The 19,976-nt window shown below is 33.9% G+C and overlaps 2 protein-coding genes across 4 annotated transcripts; one reads left to right on the forward strand and one right to left on the reverse strand.

The window, feature by feature from the left end:
* The first annotated feature begins 1,889 nt into the window (after positions 1-1,889).
* Positions 1,890-5,909, forward strand: LOC120085456. Of its 3 annotated transcripts, none has more exons than XM_039041422.1 (4): positions 1,890-2,346; positions 2,908-2,941; positions 3,305-3,422; positions 5,434-5,909. In XM_039041422.1, exons 1-4 carry the CDS (start codon positions 2,083-2,085, stop codon positions 5,480-5,482), a joined length of 465 nt encoding a protein of 154 aa, XP_038897350.1. In that variant the 5' UTR covers positions 1,890-2,082; the 3' UTR covers positions 5,483-5,909. The 3 variants fall into 3 exon arrangements, 2 of the variants coding, with proteins under 2 accessions (XP_038897350.1, XP_038897351.1); XM_039041423.1 differs by having other exon boundaries at positions 3,353-3,422; XR_005483944.1 differs by lacking the exon at positions 2,908-2,941.
* An 857-nt stretch (positions 5,910-6,766) lies between these two features.
* Positions 6,767-17,742, reverse strand: LOC120085455 (transcription initiation factor TFIID subunit 5). The gene is made up of 19 exons (XM_039041420.1): positions 17,444-17,742; positions 15,635-15,716; positions 15,466-15,544; positions 15,281-15,378; positions 15,130-15,186; positions 14,885-14,972; positions 14,672-14,781; positions 14,206-14,313; positions 13,902-14,053; positions 13,459-13,569; positions 13,305-13,374; positions 13,185-13,224; positions 12,478-12,642; positions 12,316-12,392; positions 8,223-8,339; positions 7,484-7,749; positions 7,289-7,384; positions 7,130-7,205; positions 6,767-7,043 (listed from the first exon to the last, which is right to left on the reverse strand). Exons 1-19 carry the CDS (start codon positions 17,611-17,613, stop codon positions 6,981-6,983), a joined length of 2,025 nt encoding a protein of 674 aa, XP_038897348.1. The 5' UTR covers positions 17,614-17,742; the 3' UTR covers positions 6,767-6,980.
* Positions 17,743-19,976: the final 2,234 nt, after the last annotated feature.

Genomic DNA, 19,976 nt, shown 5'->3' on the forward strand with positions numbered 1-19,976 from the left:
TCTCCCCCTCCCCTCCCTCTTTCACTCTCATTCAACATAATATGATGTTCTAATTTGTTTCCTAGAAATTTTTCCTTTTTATTAATTATAACAAGGCAAAGGCAAAGGCAAAGGCAAAGGCAAAGGCAAAGGTGTAACCTTTAAAGGTTGGAAAGGGTAAGAGAAGGTGGGAGAGAGGAACCCTTAGCCATAGATATAGCCATTACAAACACATTCAATTAAACCTCTCTCTTTTTTTCTCTCCTCTCCTCTCTTCTCTCTTTCATTTCTTTATTCATCACAACAAAAGTGGCCTTGCTTTTAACATTACCAAAACAAAGATTGGTCCCCATCCCTATTATTTCTTTTTTATTTTTCCTTTAATCCGAGAGATATTATCTATATTGTCTATATTCATTATTCTTTATTGTTATAGAAAGTATTTAAGAATGATGTAAGACCTATCAGATAAAATAAGAGGTAATTGCAAATATAACAAATTATGCTTAAAATATTAACAGATATGGCACATATATAAAGAAAAATGTAGATATAGTAAAATTTAGACTTAGCTCTCTTTCAAGAGATTTTACTATAGCTATTAACCCTAAGAACGTTACGTCGATTGCAACTCTCATAAAAGAACGATGTGTCAAAAATGGAATGAAAAGATGGTATATCACTAATGTAATACTTGAAATTTTTGTGGTCTCTCTCTCCTCCATCACTAAATTCCCACACTTGCTTTTCTCTCTCTCTATTTTAATGGAAGGAGGCAATGAGCATCACAATTTCTTGTCAGGAAAATGAAAGTTAAGCCAATCCATTTCATCCACACACACACAAAGCACCAACAAAATACAACCAAAACAAATGGATTTTTTAAAAAATAATTAAAAAAAAAAAAATGTCTCCTCTCTTGACGCAGTCCCATCAAGCCCAATTTCCAACAAGACATAAAAACTCATTATGGTACAGCCATCCAACGGTAGGGATTCCTCCTCCACTTCCCCCTCTCCCATCAACGGTCCATATTCATCTCAATCTCTCCCACACGTGCCTCTCTTCATATCATACCAAAATTATTCAACGAAACTACCACAATTTCTTCCCATGACCTTTCAATAAAAAAAACATAGTTTTATTGACTCGATGAATAAGAAAGATCGAATATTTCAATCAATAAAATCTCATTTAGTAACTATTTGGTTATAATTAGTGTTTCTAACCATCATTACATGCAATTAACTACATGATTAATATTTTAAATTCATTTTATTACGGTGTAATTATTTCCTATTCAAACTAAAACATAGACTATTATAACCTAGATTAAAATAGTTAACACTAACCAACTTAGTGTGTCAAATGCCTTCTAAATACTTCACACAATCACAAGTGGAGGTTTGTATTTCTGACGTGCTAATTATTGTTAAGTTATGCTTATATATATATATATATTTTAAAAAGTATATTTTTTCCAAAAGATAAACAATGGTAAAATTTTGGGCAAATCGTAAAAACCACCCGTAAACTATAGTGGTAGTTGCAATTATATTCTTAAAACTCTTGATTTAAAAATTGTGTCCTCAAACTTATATAAGTATTAAAATTTGCCAAATTGGACCTCGAAAATTACATATTTGTAAAATTTAAAGGCTCAATTTTTATCATTTGTAGTTTCAACTTCAACAATTATTATAAGTTCGATGGTCCAATTTTAACACTTAAAATTTTACAGTTGAAAATTTGAATGCGTAATTACATCAACCACCATACTCTAGGGGCGATTTTTAGAATTTGTCCTAAAATTTTTAATGGTGGTTAGTCGGAGATTCATGACAAATGGTTTTTTTTTAAAAAAAAAAAAAAAAAAAAAAAAACACACCGTTAAATGCATGATCCAACCACATCTTTTAGAAAGCTTTCAACTTTTCTCTCTCTTGTAATTTGTTGATTTAATGGTTTGAAAAAACAACATGGGAAGGAAGATAGAAGGAAAGAGGCTTAGTATCTGTCTTCTTCTTCTTCTCTAAGAAGAAAAAAAAAAAAAAGAAAAAGAAAAAAACCCAACACATCAAAACACACAGTGTGATTGATAAGATGGCCAAAGCTCAAAGCTTTTCTCAAAATGAAGAAGCTTTCATCATCATCATCATCTTAAAAATCACAATTTTTTTTTCCTTTTTAAATTTTTTCCCTCTCCCCCACTGTACTTTTTTTCTCTCATCTCAAAAACTTTCCATTTTTGGGTGTTTTTCTCTATATTCTTCTTCTTCTTCTTCTTCTTCTGTTTCTGTTTTTCCAATGACCATTTTTTTTATAGCCACTACTGTTTTATCTGCTTCATCAGACGAACAAGCAAAAGTAAGTGATTAATGAAGACAGAGAAAACCCAACCCCCCAAAAGGAAAAAAAAAGTTTGCTTTTTTTTGTTTTTTTTTTCTCTTTACCCTAAACCCTAATTAATTAAAAACTTCCATAAGGGTATGTTAGAATTATGAGAATTTTTGCTTTTTTGGCATTTTTCCTTATCTGGGTTACCAGAAATTTCTGATTTGATTTGACCCATTTTGCCAAAATCCCTCCTTTATTTTTCCATAGTTAATTTTTTTTTGCTTGTTTTGTTGTTGAATAATAATAATGGGGAATGGTGTTTGTAAAATTAGAAGTTGACAGAAGAGAGTGAGCACACAGAGGCTTTTGGTATAATAATATGCCATTGCTCTTGTGTGCTCACTTCTCTTTCTGTCAGCTTCCATTGCTAATTCCTTTCCTTTTTTTTTTTTTTTTTTCTCTTTTCTCCCTAAATTCTCAATCTTTTTTTTTCTTTGGTCTATATTTTGTTCTTTGTTTTATAATGAAGTTTCTGCTTAATTTTGATGATTTTATTGTGTAATTTCACATTCTTATTGTTCATCTCTCCAGTTATACTTCAATTTTCACCTCTTCTCTCTTCCAGGTTCTCTCTCTCTCCCCTTCTCCCTCTCACTGTTTTTTTTTTTTTTTAATTTTTTAATTATTTTCTTAATTTTTTCTTCAAATATTATGGTTCATTGGAGAAAAAATTGAGATGGGTTTTCACTTCTTTCAATTTTTAAGCAATATATATATATATATATATTTTGCCTCAAAGTGGAAACCTAAATCCAGGTCTTTTTTGCTCATTGGAATTCTCTAGAAAAGGAAAAGAAAAAACAAATCCCCCTTTTTTCTTCTTATTTTATTAAAGGGGTATTTTTAAATTTTTTTTGTTATTGCCATTAATTGTCATTGTTAAATAAATTGAGTGATTCATTTGTAGATTTGACTCATAAATTTGTAGATTTGTTTGCCTTCTTTCTTCTTCCTTTGTTTTTGAGCTCCAAAACAGAAATCAATGGAGGAAGATCTACAAAAGAAAAGCACAAGATTATTCAGATTTTTTATCAACAAGGAAACAGGTAATTTTTTAAAAAAATATATATTTATTTAATTTTGTTTGAAGATATGGTGTCCTTCGTTTTAAGAACAGTCGTACGTCAAATGCAGTGACAAAAGTTAATATATTATTGGATCTTTTTTTTTCTATTTACTTAATAATTTTGAAGTTCAATTATTACTTCATTGACTTGTTTATATACATGTATATCTCCTGGTTTTGGTATTCTCATACTTTAAAATTTGATGTAATAATAATAATGTCCATCTTTCTTTGTTTAATTGTTTATAGTTGTTTCGTTGGATCACTTAACTTCATTTCCTTGTTTATCATTCTCGTTTTAATTAATTTCATATGTAAATCACGCTTGGAGATCGACTTTCATACACGTCGAACTCGAATAACCATCAATTATCTAATAAATCTAGACATATTTGGATATTTGCGTTTAAAAATCAATCCAAATAGACTCTATATTAGTCATTATAATCATGATAGTCACTTAGCTAGGAAACATAATTAGGTATGTAGCTACGAGAGATTGGCATTTGCGGTATAGACTATACTTAATTATCGTCTCTCCAAGCAGCTTGTGTGAGTCCGGGGTATGTGATAAGTCTACTCTCTCAATGGAAAATAATGAACTATCAACTTTATCAAATGTGCAATATCCATCTTATTCATATTGATGAATGTTTTTTTTAATATAAATTAGGTGGTTTTTCATTTTAACAATGTTTAAGATAAAATGTCAAGTAATTTGCAAGACATTAATTTGTTGCAGCTTTTACATTGAATTCATATATTAGTATCAATATATTTGATTGGTGATATCAATTTCAAGATGTTTTTAATTTTACTAAGCTTCCAGTACTTTTTTGTGATCTTATATATTTGGTTTAAATGATTCTCAAAACTTCACTCTTAGCTTTTTTGAGCAGTTAATCTTTGGATGGGAAAGTTCCTTAAGAGATACTTCTTTGAGTATTTAATAACATTTCTTGAGCTATTGAGATTTATCAAAATGTTTATTTCATAATTTTTATCACTAGAAAAATCAATTATAGAAAGATCTTTTGTGAATTTCTTCAATGGTTGGTGATTTTGTAACTATGTTGTTTATTAGAAGATGCTAATTTTTCTAATGTATATGTAAATTGACATATGATACTAAACTTCTGTTTATGTATTATATTGCACCTGTTTGAGTTCCTTTTCAACTAAATTTTGTTTCTTAATGTTTCAACTATATTTTACCGAATGATTGGCAGTTAATTCATATATTGTTGAAGCATGCTTCTCGAATTATGAATGCATATTAGATAATTAGTCGCTATATATGTCAATGAAAAAAGATAATTCTTTATTTATTATTTTATTATCCTCCTTTCCTTTTGCATGCATTCTTGTGTTGTATGTTTATGTGACAAGTGGAGAGATTGGGGATTTTTTTTTTAACCGTAAACAAGAGGGAGGGATCAATAGACGCACCTGAGTATCTTAATTAGGTTGACACACTCTTAGCATCCTCATCCCACCCTAGAACCAAAAGATTCCATTGATAAAAACAAAATACAAAAATGCTAGAGATAGCTCGTGAACAAAGTCCAAAAAACGAGAGAGAGAGATTGGAAAATTTTCAAAATGACGGATGATTATTCGTTGATCTTCAAAGGAAGTGATTGAAGAGCTAAAATCACCCTTGAGTGTGTTTTATCCCCATTTAAAGATAAATACTAGTTCGTTCAACTATAGATTGCATAACTTATCCAAATATAAATTTTAATTTTTTGTGGTTAAGCATCTTGTAATTCGTTAACCTGAGTCTTGTTCAATTGATTAAGATATATAAACTCTTGGCAAAGAGATCGGAGGTTCGATTCTCCCACCTGTACATGTTGTATGCAAATAAAAATATATATTAATACACTTGGATTATTTGGCTAGCTGCAGCTTGCAAAGAGGTTGAGAGCTGCCAAATTTACAAAATATTGATCTAACATCACATCTCTGATTACCTTTTCTTGATCCAGACTTATACTAGATGAGCAAAAGGATAAAAAGGTTTCCATCTCTGAGTAATGGATGGAGCTCGAAGCCCCTCCCTGTGTCGACGACGGTGGAATCATATGACGAAAACACATCCAACGAATAAATATTCCGAAGGGGCAATGATCTGATGTCTCTTCTAATGCAGGGCATTGGGTTGAGAGCATTCATGTACAAAAAGCTTGGCTTCAGGTAATAAAAAAAAGAAAGAAAGAAAGAAAGAGTTGGCTGATGCTGCCAATGGGTAATGCAATTTGTACATTGAGCGTCTTTCACGTACTTTATTTAGGCTTATTGGCATATACTTTGAAAGGAATAGAAGTTCTCTACTTTGAGATACAAGGAAGCAGAAATAGATCATAAAATGTAAGCCAACTTCCTTGGCCACTTGCCAACTTTTATGGATTCTGTAATGATCATAAAATGAAACATATTAGCATCTGACTTAGATAATGTCAAAGTGATTGTAACAACCCATGGTACATCAGTTATCAATCCAAAAACAACAATTTCCAGTCAACAGTGCTTCATTTTGAGAATTTAGGTTGGATATATATATTGGTACAAAGGATTTTCTTCATGTGTAGTAACACAATGTGTAACTGGCTGACTGTTGGTTGAATGAATGATATGCTGCGGCCTGCCAAGGAGGGAACCCAAGAACCGAGAAAACAATGGAAGAACATGTAATCTCATATAGATTCTTGCTAAACTATTCAGATATTAAAAGCATGAATGAAATGCTAATGCTGTATACACAATCAATGGGAGCAAAGTTTGAAGCTGAGAATAAGTTGTGTAAACATATGATATAATGAATGAAAATGGTCATAAATAGAATGGCATCCTAACACTAAAGGGAAAAAACTGTGCAAAAAAAGTAGAAAGCTGCATCAAATAATCTGATAAACAGTTAACATGAGTCATTTCTTAGTCTGCCTCTACCAAGTCAGAATCTACTGTTCTTGATGAGCTTCCATGTACATTTTCCTTTCTTTTCATGAATTGTAAATGAAGAATAAGACATGAAAAAATATAGTACAGTTTGAAACTGAAATGGCAGAAAGTAAACAAAGATGACTTTGATTCAGGTATAATAGTGTAATACCTTTATCAGCCTGTTCACACTGCCCTGAGTAACAGTGAAAGTTTGACACTTTCTTATCTGTACTTATTTTTCTTGTCCTTTTTCCCCCTTTCAAATAGCCAATTGAACAAACAGTTCCATATCCTTTTACACTATTCCTAATCTCAAACTTCTTTTTTGCTGCAAATTTTCTAATCTTTATTCTCATCTACAATTACAATCATTTGAGGTGAGGTAAGCCCTGCAAGTACCGAGTCATTTCACTTCAAAATTCCAAATGAACAGAATGATTCTTGCATGGATAAGATAATGTCAACACTTTCTTTTGCACAAGAAGTTTGGCTGGAAATAATACACTAATAAATAGCCTATAAATGGAAAACTACAAGAAAATTTTATCAAGACAATTGTATTAAACAAGGATTACAAAATATTACAGGAGTGTTAAGCAGTTGATGCACTTTTTGAGAGAGCCCCAGCTGCAAATAAGAGATTCCTCCGAGAGAACTGAATAAGAAAAAGAAATAAAATCATATAGAGTAATGTTATGTATAGAATAAGTTCAAAAATAAAAAAGTTCAGTCCATCTGTACCCGCAAACTGTAAACTGGAGTCGACTTGGTTGGTAGAGTCTTCAAAGATCTAAGTCTATTGGCAGTTCCACTTTTGCTGATAATGAGAACAGAAACATTTAATATGAAAACGTCAAATCTTGAACTGAAACATCTTAAACTATTTTAGGGAGAACTCACTTTTCATCTGTTCTCGGTGGTTTCGTGCTCGAAGTTACGTCCCATAACTTCACTGTGCAATCGGCAGAGCCAGAGGCAAGGAGAGAGCCCTCACAACTGAAATGGAGAACATCAATATTGGAGGATTATTTACGTCATCTAAACCCAAAAGAAGGAAGCGATGTGGGGGTGGGGTCGAAATTCTCTTTTATGCACCTGAAAGCAAGAGTCCAAACACATGATGTGTGCCCAATCAAAGGTGTAACACAACGACCCGTTGATAGGTCCCACATCATAATTGTACCGTCTTCATCACCAGATGCCATAAACCGACCATCAGGTGACATTGCCAACGACAGAATCATGCTCCTGTGACCAATGAAAATTCGAACACATTCCCCATTCTGGACATCCCACAATCTAACAGTTTTGTCACTCGAACCAGTTGCGATGTAGTTGCAGTTGGCATGCCATTGAACACACTGAAGATGTCGTGAAATTTATTATGAATTATATTGTACCAGAAACGCTAAGATCAAGCGACAAAATAAAAAAAATAATAATCAAGGCTTCAAGCAAACACTTATATATTAATTTGTTGAAGATAAGGTTTTAAACTACGGAAATCAGTGTAACTTCCATTGTTGAAGGGAAAGGGAACGATAATGCAGATAGCTCCAGTTGGGGAGGTGGGTGGGGGGGGGGGGCCATAAACAGTAGAAAGCCAAAATGAAAAACCATCAGCCATAGTAACCTGAATAGAAACAGTAAAATGTCCCTGGATAACAACAGTAACAATAAAGTCAAAAGCACGCCATAAAACAAGAATACCACCAAAGGTACCAATCGCATAAAGCGTCGTCCAGCCAATAAAAGAGGAGCTCCAAATAGATTAAACCATGAAAGAGTCAAAGCAATAAAAGATCAGAGAAGGAATAAACAATAAACTGCTCACATCCACATCAGATAGATGTCCTGCCATGATCCTTAACGGTTGAATTCTGTCCATAGACCAGATCCTTGCAGTTCGATCGTGTGAGCAACTAGCAAAATAATGTCCAACTGGACTAAACTGCACCAGGAAATCAAGTGTAACGATGAAATCTTTTCACATTGCACAATACATCTAAAAGTAGAAAAGTCCAACTGCCACATAAAGATTAAATCAAGTATGAACAGAGAAGTCTATTGAAGCTTGAGAAAAAGAGAAACTAAGCAACCTCTCTACCTATAAGAAATTAAGAAACAAGAATTGGAAAACAAATAACAAAAACGAGAAGTGATGACATTAGAAGTACAGGTACAACACCATGAACAAACAGGAACAACGTGTGAAGGAATAGGTAACAAGATATAACTCTTTTTAGGTACGGTTTTCACCCCAGTAATAAACTATGTACTAACCCAACCAAAGTAAATGACATTCAAGATCACAATATCGAACCAAGATAATCAATCTCTTAGTCTCCCTTCATCTCATGTATATTTAATGAAAATATCCTTGCTTTGTCCATGTCTTAATCATCTAGAAAAATTATGTGCCATAGTGTCTTGCCTGCATCTGTGTTTCTTTGCTCGTGACCTTTCACCTAGTCTTTTGGGGTTTTTTTCCCCTTTAAATACTTGAAAAAGAAGTCGAAATGCAAGTATCATCGAAAGTTGTAGGTCTTAAACCACCGATTCACCCAAACACTTAAGCTTATGCGTGAAGGCAAAATAAATTTCATATCATCTAACACCCCCTCACTTGTGGACTTAAAATATGAAGAAGACCCGACAAGTGGATATCAATATTAATCAGGGAGAAAATAACACTACAGGGGTTTGAACATAGGACCTTCTAAACCAACCTGCTTTGATACCATCTTAGATCACGAATGACCCAAAAGCCTAAGCTTATGGATGAAGGCAAATAAATTTCACATTATTTAACAGTAAGTATGTGTAGAAGCATTGTTTTAGGACATGAGCTCAAACTCAAGAACGCTAAACATATTATTGCTAGACATACCTTCTACTATTCTTTCCCAAGGAAATAGGTGTAGTGAGGGTGAGAACCCCTTGCACTGTATTATCATCTGCATGAGCCTTTAATTAGTCAGATTTTATCCAATCCTCGTGATTTTCCCTCTATTACGAATTGCTTAATTTTTTTCCCCTCTAAGGGCAAAGAAACTTTGTTCCAGATCATCAACTAACCACTTGAAATGTTCTACATCAAAGGATGGTGAGGATTAAATAATTACAATTTTGTGTAGGATAATGAACAGCATCTCACACTGCGTCTCCGGTATATGACGCTATGTAAGAGACCTCGTTAGAGATATATGGGTTGTTAGTAGAATATTAGTAGGGTGATTAGAAGGGGCATATGAGTAATTAGATATAAAGTTGGTTAGGTATTTTTACCATAAATAGGAGAGGGGTTGACGAAAGGTATGAAGAATTTTATGTGAGGATTTCCTAATTGCGAATTTGGGAGAGGATTTCTCAACTCTCTAGAATGTGCTGAGGTATATTATAATTTCTTCATGATATTGCAATATAATTCTATTTTTGAGTTTTCTTGTTTCTTCGTTGTATTCTTGAGTTTGATCTTGTTAGGAGGGATCTTAACAAATTAGTATCATAGTTGTTCTTTCTTAAATATTGTTTTATTTTGTTTGGCAATGGGAGAAGAATAACCATGGACATGAGAGCGGTTGCGTAAATGGACTGAACATCGCAAACATGAGGCAGCAGAGAGAGGAGGAACTCCATGGACATGGGAGCAAATGCAGAAATGGATGGGAGAATACAAATGTGAAAGATTTGAAAGAGAAATTCAGGAAAAGTTGCAAGAAAACCAAGGAGAAGAAAAGAAAATGGTTCAAAAAACAATGCAAGAAAGGTTGGATGATATCGACAGAGGCAAGGCTGAGACCAAAGAAATGATATAGTCCATTCTTCAACGTTTGAAGCTATTGAATGTTGAAATTCAGAGAATCAAACCTTCAAGTGAAGAAAAACAGGAAAAGCTGGTAACGGGAGCCGAATTTGAAACCTATAGTGAGCTTACAATTGAAGGCTTGTCTATGGAAGGATCTTCTCAAATGTTGAAAGGCATCAATGAAGAAGGTAGGGTGTCTGTTCCAACATGCTCCATTGAGAGGAAATCTACACCAAGAAGGCAAATCCAATGAAACCCTTAGGAAGGGCAAGAAGATGTCATTGATGGAAGCAAAAGAAAAGAAGGGATGTAATGGTGGGCTTCACATAAGAGGAGAAAACGAGAAAAAGAATGTTGACTCGAAGATGGAGCAACCGGCAAAGAAGAAAAACCTGATCATTTGTGTCTAGCTGACAGCAAAGTGTGAGATGGTCGGAGACAAGGACTTGAGGGAAGTGGAAACGCCAATCAAGAAAGGTAGAAGCATCAGAGAGTAGGAGAAAAACATTACTGAGGAGAAGACAAAGAGCTAAGATGGTCGAAGAAACGATGGAGGGAGTATTATTCAACGAACAAACGGGAGTTCAGATGAAAGAAGAAACAAGAACACTAGTTGGGTTGGTGATGAAGTTTCCGGAAAGGCGCGGATGCAAGTTTCATAAAGAGAAATCAGTTAAGCCAATGGAGGACATCGGAATGCAGGTGACAGTGAAGACGCAAAGAAGGTGAGGAGTCTTCACGAAGGATGTGACGGAAATTGCAGAGGGAGACGAACGTCCATGGAAAGAGAAGAGGGTGTGGAGAAGATGTCAATTTCGTAAAGAGGAGGGGAAAAAAATCCACCCACGTGAAGTGTTAGATTGTGGGATCGGTTGTTGGAAAACATACCACCCTAATCTTCGTGAGGGTTTTTGGGTTGGGATTACAGGCCCATTTATTTCCTTCTATTACAGAGGAACAATATTCATCAGGAGGAGGGGCAGACACATGCAAGAAGCTAGGAAGGAAGGAGGACAGACTATTAGGGGGCATTTGGGACAAGGAGTTGGTTATTATAGTCTTAGGTTATTAGGTTGGATTATAATAGTTTGTGTTTGGGGTTAGATTATTTTAGTTTAGGTTATAATAATATGTGTTTGAGGTGTAGACTATCTTAGTTTTAGAAAGAAATAATAAACACTATAGCGAAAAATAAAAAAAATGATGAATATAAAATAGTAAAAACTGTAGCAAATAGTAAATACTATAGCAAATGGAAGTTTTGAAATATTGTTAGATTGTAGCTAATTGGGGAATACAAAATAGTATTTACTATAGCAATAGGTGGTTATTATAGTCTTTAGAATAGTCCTTGCCCCAAACGCCCCCTTAGGATTTTGTGGGGTTGAGCTAAGGATTGGGCCAACGGGAGAATGTGGGGGGATAGGCTACTTAATGGGCCGAATCTAAATGGAAATTGAAGGCTGGAGAAAGCTGCTGCATGTTTTTGTGATTGCGCTTTTGTAACCCACACCTTGAGGACAAGGTGTGTTTTCAAGGGGCGAGTAGTATAAGAGATCTAGTTAGAGATGTATGGGGTTGTTAGTAGAATATTAGTAGGTTGATTAGAAGGGGCATATGAGTAATTAGATAAGAAGTTGGTTAGGTATTTTTACTATAAATAGAAGGAGAGTGATTGGAATAAGGTATGAAGAATTTTATGTGAGGATTTCCTAATTGGAAATTTGGGAGAGGATTTCTCAGCCCTCTAAAATGTGTTGAGGTATATAGTAATTTCTTCAAGATATTGCAATATAATTCTATCTTTCAATTTTCTTGTTTGTTCGTTGTATTCTTGAGTTTGTTCTTGTTAGGAGGGATCCTAACACGCTACCACAAAGGTTGTTGCATAACAAAGTTATGAGTGAAGACCAACAGTGATGGGACCATATAATGAAAGAGCACCAGAAAATTGTCAGCCAACCTCACCATCGCTCCCCTCAATTTTTAACACTCTAGCTCGCAGCTAACAACCTCCTCACCCCATAGTTGGCACTTTAACAAATTCTAACTAATACAGGTAACCTACATACCAGTTAACCTACACCGTAACCATAGATATCTGATATAAAATATTTACCTGAACATCCCATACTGGGTAATTGTGGCCTTTGTAGCAAACTAGATTGGCATTTAGTTTTGTGCTCCATAATCGAACTGCGGCGATAAGAGAAATATTCATGATCTCACGAAAGAATATAACCAAGCTTAAAAGAAAACAGAAGGCCCAGTATGATCATACTAGTTGTGTCAGCAGAGGATGAAAGAACAAAGTCCCCGATGGGACTGAAAGTGGCAGCGTGAACAGGCCCAGAATGACCTTGAAATAATGTATAAGACCTCTTCCCACTTGTATGCCCTGTCACTGGATCACTAGTAGACATATCATTTTCATCCTGTAAAACAGCTGATATAGACGTGATAATGAAAGTCAAATTTCCTTCCCAAAATATCTGAGTAAAAGAAACTTTATTTATTTAAAAAAAAAAAAAAAAAAAAAAAAAAAAAAAAAAAAAAAACTCAAGATTAGTGTGATAGCAAGAGAAAACAAGCTTTTCTAATTGATAATGAAATCTGGAAAAGAGGAATGATAAATAGCTGGTGAACTTAACTCAACTTGGTACATTGAAACGATTAATCAATTCTCCTGAAGTAGGATATAAGAAATTCTTCAAGAATTAAGGAACGGGTGGAGGATAAACCATACACCAGAAGCACTATAGAATTTTATACAGCTTCAGTTTATCATATTATCAAGAACCAGAAAATCTCTACTGGTATTCCTTTACAGAGGACACACGAATTATATGTAACAGTATGTTAAACTGATATTCCTCTATATAAAGAGTACACATGGAAACCTACCATACTAACAGTAGTATATTACAAACTAAAAGCCAGAAATAGAAAAAGCATCCCATGATAGCTCAACTTATTCAACAGACTTACTATTGCCAGCTTGTTGTCCCAGCTTTGCCATGTCCCATACCTGCAGAAAAACCCACCAAGATTTTTTAGGTGAGCAAACAATAATTAGGCCATCCTAAGTTACTAAGAAAGAAGACTTACCTTCAAAGAGGAGTCTGAAAATCCACCGGCAACTAAAGCTCCATCATGTGATATTGATGAACAGTTCAAACTACATCAGAATCAATGATATCAAGTGCAAGCGCATTGAGACTGAAGAAACTGTTAACAGAAACAGAAAAAAATTGATGGATACCCGTTGCGTGTATTAATGAAGGTATAAAAGCTGACTGATGGCAGAGCTACAGAACTCAACTGCACGCGGTTCCTCAAGTCTTCGAGAATAGATTGTTCCACCTCTGTTGAACTGAAAGTAATCAACACAACAAATCAACAGCAAGACAAACTAATACTGGTACTGATTACTCATTTTCATCAAAGAACTGGTCTTACATCTTCCCCTCTCCTCCCCACCCCCCCTCTCTTTGTGAGTATTAATGCAAAAATAGATCATGAACAAAACTCATAACATCTAACACAAGCTGGCATATAAAAAGATAAAATTCAGTACATCATTCTCCTGGATGATTGCATCACTGAGCCATACAAGGAGGAGCAGGGTGGCTGTAGTAGGACAAAAATCACCTAGCTAAGAGTATAACTGCAGCAGAAAACAAAATACAGGATTCAAGAAAGTACATTATGGGTAAAGCAAGCTCGGGCTTCACTCGTGGTGCCATAGATGCAGAATTAGCTTCAGCCCTCAGAGGTTTCCCAGTTGCACCGGCAGTCTTGTCCTTCTTGACCTTTTTAATTGAAGCACCTTGCTTTCCTCCCTCAGTACTTCTTTTCTAAACAAGCAAATGAGGACATGTAACTCATGAGAGTGGACAATAAACAATAATGCAATGCAGATTTAGAAAATAGTAACAATTTAATGATAACTACAGATAAAAGAGAGTATATCAACTAAAGATAAGAAATGCAGGATCACCACAGGTACCTTATTCTCATCTACATCACCATCCTTGATTTCTCCCTCAGCCTTTTCAGAATCTGAAAGCAAACCAGCAGCTTTCTCCAAGCGTTCTTCTAAGGAATCTTCAAGTAACTATTGCCAGCATAAATTTAAATATAACAATTAAGGAATTTGAAATTAAAAAGATGTCAAAACAGTAAAAATTCGAATGATAGAAAGGAAGAAGGGAGAAACCCATAAACAGAACAAACAGAATGTTACCGTTATTTAAATTTTGAAATAATTTTTTCTTGTTTTAGAGAAAATTGAAGAATAACTTTCTATATTTCAAATCCAAAAAAATAATAATAATAATAAAAAAAAAAAAAGAGCAAAGATGTCAAAGCCTATCAACAAAATAATAATAATAATAAAAGCGACAACCAAGCAAAATAATAATCATCATGAAAATCAGAATGTATAGGCTAAGTTGGTACTTCTGCCAACGCACCCCCCATTGAACTTCTTTTTTATTTATCTGATTGGCAGTGTCCTGGGTGCTTCCCGTGAGTGTCACAAGTTCAGCATCGTCAGATATTGAGCTAGGTTGACCAGGGAAAACTGCAAAACCAGACAAAGCTTGTACTAAAGTCAGAAGGTAAAAAGCACCTGGAGCTTGCATAAGAACTTAACAATGTGAAGCAAGTATGAAAAGGCAAAAGACCTTGGAAGTTGATGCGTTCATTGATAATCCCAAGTATCACTGTGGTTTGGGTCTTATGAAGATATTGAAGTAGCATCTCATAGGAGTACTAAACAACATAATTGAAAAATAAAACCTTTTAGAAAATATAGATTGATTAGTTCAGATCCATTCATGAGAGATCTAAAATGACCAAAGATAACTCATGCCAACGCATGATAATCATGGACATGTTACAAAATAATGATTGATAGCCAAGGAATTACCTGGCATATTTTTATGTTGACTTTGCTCTGCCTAAGAGAATGAGCAAATTCCATCTCCTAGAATATATTATAATCATAATGTCAGAACCAGTACCGGCTTCATCAAGCAATGACAGGAACATAAAAAAGTCATTATTGGTTAACAACAAACCTCCAAATGAGAGGGAGATAGTACACCTTCTAATTTTTGTAGATCTCGTAGGTGCATCATTTCATGGTCTTCACGGAACCTATTGAAAAAGGTTCGAGCTGGCAGATATCAAGCAAAATAATACAAATTTAATTATATTTACCCCCATCACATGAGACTTTCATGAGAGAGATTATTTTGCAAACCTTCTTGAATATGTCCTTTAGCCACAAGATCCATGAAACAATGGATAAACACAGGATAAAGCACACGAAGCAACTCATGCTGAAAATGCAAGGATTAAAGTTCTCATTACAGGAAGAAAAAAGTTAAAATAAATCGTAATTTCAAGGAAGAAATTAAACGACTACTTACCTTGTACAAATCTAGGGAGTTGTAAGCCCAGGACCTAAGCTTGCTATATCCTTCGAGGTATCTGGCTGGAATATTCTCTACTCTGGAAAAGAAAACATCAAAGAGCAAAAAAAATATATAACTACTTCTGCTTAGTAAAGTACAATATGTTAATAAAAGAAATAAATAGACAAGAATGAGGGTGGCAACCATGACACTGTGCTATCCTCCCAAAGCCAAAAGGAAAGAGAGATCATGAAGAGAATTTCTACTTGTTACATATACGAGTGCGTGCATAATGAGTGTGTGTGTAGAAAGGTTCTATTTTAAAATAAGGTGGCTGAATTGTAATTGCCGGATGAAATTCAAACAAAGAGAATGATCCCTCAAAGAAGGAAGAAATGAATAAGTTCTTTGAAGTGCAATTTGATCCCATTTTGAGTGGCTCTTCAAAGTCCCTTTAAGAAGGAAGAAATGAATAAGCTCTTAGAAGTTCTTAGAAGTGCAATATGACCCCATTTTGAGTGGCTCTACAAAGTCTCTCTCTCTCTCTCTCTCTTTTTTTTTTTTTTTTTTNTTTTTTTTTTTTTTTTGATAGGAGCTCTTCAAAGTCTCTTTGAAATGAAACTTTATTCATGGTACCATTGACCTTGTTGGCAAACTATGCAGAGAATGATTAGAGTAGTGGGTTGAAGACATCTTTTGGCGTGATTCTTGGCTTGCAGGTGGCTCTCTTGTTTTAACCAATCTGCGGCTCTATCACTTATCTACTCGTTCAATGGATGCTCAAGTATGGAAATTCCGAATATGGAGCCTGGTTTTGGGTCTTAGTCGGAATTTAAATGATGAAGAAATTCTAGAATGGGAAAGTCTTACTCATTTAATCTCTTCTGTTTTATTGAGTAATAGCAATTCTTGGCTTTGGCACTTGATCCTTCAAAATCCCCGACAGTTTGTTCCTTAATGGAAGATTTAGTAGTTAGTACATCCTAAGGGTCCACATACGAACAATCTTTACTCTAATTCTTTGGCATGGTTTGTTGCCCTTTTGTATTTCATATTTTCTATAAAAGGAGGGATTCACTGTTTCTCATAAATAAAATCAAAAATAAACAAAAAAGAAAAAAATGTTAGGCCTATGCAACAGAGAGATTCGAATATAGCAGAAAGAACTCAAAAAGGGTATCCCTAATGGAGCTCTCTCCCAATATAGTGTATCTTCTATAAGACTGGAGAAGAGAATTAGGCCTATCTATTATTTCATTATTACTTCAGCAATATTTTCTGGAACTTTCTTTTTAACAATGTTGTAAGTTGGAATGGGATTTTCACAATTCCTCAGTAAGTTGTATGGAACAATTTCTAGCGGGGTTATCGTTCCATAGGAAAGAAGAAAGTGTCGTGTACTAATGCCATAATAGCTTTTGGCAGGAAAGAATCCAAATGTAAGATGTTAGAGACTGGTAAATTATTTGAAAATTCGCTTGTAAATGAAGTGGTTTCTGATAAGCACCTAATCCTCCGGAAAAGTAAATGTCAAATGAGAATACGCTGCCACAATATACGATCAGCATATTCAAGCAAGTAGCTCTCAAGGGATTTACATCAGCTAGGGTACAAATCTAGTCGTTATAATCAAAAGAATTTAAATTCAATTCCTCCTACAACAAACCCACTCGCTGAATTTCTAGTTTACCACCATATGTCCCAAAAAAACAATTAAAACTCTTTAATTTCTCAACGTAAAAAATAGGAAACTAAGGTTTATGTGATGACTGAATGCAAATTAAAGTCGGGAATCGATGTGAATTATAAGGGTAAAGAAAGTACTCGGAAAAGGCAAGTAAGTGCTTAGCGAAGTCGATGTCAATGGAAGAAGACGAAGAGGAGGAATTAGTCTTGTTCTGACGTAGCTCTTCCTGAAAAGCTTGTTCCGTTTCCTTGAAACCCTTCTTCTTCAAGTACGCTGACACAAAATTCGCTATCTGTTCTTCATCCATTCTGCAACCTTCGGCAATTCACCTTCTCGCTCCACAAAATTGCCAACTCTCTCTCAATTTTCCCCTTCCCGCACTTTTCCACAGCTCGAACTCTCTCTCTCTCTCTCTCAGTCGAAACAGGGAGAGAAGAGAACTGTAACTGGACTGGCCTGAGCCAGGTGTTTAATTATGGGCCTCCAAATAACTATTAGCCCAATAGACTTATGCCGTGAGTGACCCATTCTACCGCCATGTAGTGATTGTTGAATTTTCTTTGGGCCCAATTAAGCCCCCGATGAGTGGTCCGTAAGGACCTTATGGAAATAGCAATTTTTATATAAAAAACTATGTTTAGACCTATATTTCAAAAATGTTTTTTCAAGAAATGCTTTTAATATTATTTTTGGACAAATTTATCCTTTTTATTATTTTTATTTCGATTTTTATATATATTTCTTTATTTTCAAAACTTTTTTAATGATGGAGAAAGAAACTGTATTTATTGTGTAGAGAAAATATTCATTTAATATGATTTTTTTTTCATATTTTCAAATAGAGAGAGAAAATGTATTTATTTGTTGAGATTTTTTCTTTTATTTAATTTAACTGGAGAGAGAAAATACATTTAATGAAAAAAAATTTCTATTTTCATTGGTTTCACGCTTTTTTCTGCATATTCATGGTTATTTAAAATATACCTCAGAACATTTTGATATGAATTTGAAAATATTCTAACCAATATATGAAATATACCATAGTATATAAATTTAATGTCTACATAAATGATCATATAATGCATTTATTATGGAAAGAGAAATGTATTTATTATAATTTTTTCCCCTTTTTCGATTGTAGAAATAAAATGCATTTGATATATTTTTTTTCCATTTACATTTGGAGAGAGAAAATGATATTTAATATGATTTACTTTCTATTTTGTTTTTCATGTTGAATTTTGTTATTATGTGAAACATTTCATTGTTTGTTCACCTGTACATATAATATATTTCGTTGTTTATGTGTACATATCAATTTATTGGTTTTTTTTTTACGGATTAATGGTTATTTTAAATATACCTTAGAATATTTTGACGGATTCATGATTATTTTAAATATATCTTATAACATTTTGTTAGGTATTTGAAAATATTATAACCAATATATGAAATATACTACTGTTTATAAATTAGAGATTGACTCAATGCTTGACATAAATCACAATATAAAAACAATATATGAAATATACTACAGTATATGAAGTTTTCATAAATTTCATTACACCACAATATATATATATATATCATAATACAATAAATCTAAATAAAAAAATAAAAAAAACTTTTTCATATCAAATAAACGAATACATACACCACAGTATATCTCAAATTTCCTACAACAGCTAAAAAAAAAGTACATATATATCACAGTATATATAAAAAATATAAAAAAAAATAAAGTTCATCTTCATATGTGGGTTTATAATACATAACCCTCAATCTTCATCTCTTCTTCTTCAACCATGGCCGCCACGGATCTCTCTCCCCATCATCGTCAATCGGATTTGCTCACCCCATCATCGTCAATCGGATTTGCTCACCCCGTCATGTCGTCGATCGAATATGCTCAACCTGTCATCGTCGATTCGCCCCACGCTGTTCGCACCATCATTCGTCCCAAATTTTTCGTGTCACCTTGTGTCGAGCCATCAATTCACCCTACGCTATCGTCTACCGCCTACAACTCACATCACTGAAAGGAGAAAATAGGGAGAGGAGGAAGGAAAAAAGAGAGAGAAAAGGAATAAATTAGTAGGGGTGATCATCAGTCGGTAGGGGTTGGTTTTCCGATCAGACCGACCCCGAACTGACCTTCCAAACCGGTCCCAACCGGCGACTAAACGAAAACACGGCCGACTGGTCGGTCAGTTTTTTCGGGTTAGGGTTTTTTTTTTTTTGATTTTTTTTTTATTGACTTTTTTTTTAGCTTTTTTTTCTTCCTTTAAAAGAAATTATATTTATTTATTAAAATTCTAAGAAAAATTGCTATTAGGTAGAAGTTATATTTAATTATAAATCATTATCGTTATAAATAGCAATTTTTTAATTAAAAATAATCAACTATTTATTAACTTCCTTATCAATCATGTTTAGTTTTCTCTTTTAATTTGTGATTATGAGTTAAAATTCAGGATACTATTTCACATTTTATTATTTTAATACTTATGGAATAAAGCTAGCCTAGAGGTATAAAAATAAGATATTGATATGATTTGATTTGACAACCTTTAATATTTAACAATTAACATGTCCATTGTTTGGGATTGTGTTACTACTCGCTTCACTTAATTGCTTAAAGAACCTTTAATACATATTACATATATAATT

This window comes from Benincasa hispida, chromosome 9 (assembly GCF_009727055.1).
Source record: "Benincasa hispida cultivar B227 chromosome 9, ASM972705v1, whole genome shotgun sequence".
Classification (NCBI taxonomy): Eukaryota; Viridiplantae; Streptophyta; class Magnoliopsida; order Cucurbitales; family Cucurbitaceae; genus Benincasa; species Benincasa hispida.

Coding starts and splice junctions, on each gene's coding strand:
- LOC120085456 (XM_039041422.1), top strand. CDS start 2,083: ATGGCCAAAGCTCAAAGCTTTTCTCAAAATGAAGAAGCTTTCATCATC. Junction 2,347..2,907: donor CATCAGACGAACAAGCAAAA/GTAAGTGATTAA, acceptor TCATCTCTCCAG/TTATACTTCAATTTTCACCT. Junction 2,942..3,304: donor TCACCTCTTCTCTCTTCCAG/GTTCTCTCTCTC, acceptor ATAAATTTGTAG/ATTTGTTTGCCTTCTTTCTT.
- LOC120085455 (XM_039041420.1), bottom strand. CDS start 17,613: ATGGATGAAGAACAGATAGCGAATTTTGTGTCAGCGTACTTGAAGAAG. Junction 13,375..13,458: donor TTCATTAATACACGCAACGG/GTATCCATCAAT, acceptor ATTCTGATGTAG/TTTGAACTGTTCATCAATAT. Junction 7,750..8,222: donor GACATCTATCTGATGTGGAT/GTGAGCAGTTTA, acceptor CGACATCTTCAG/TGTGTTCAATGGCATGCCAA.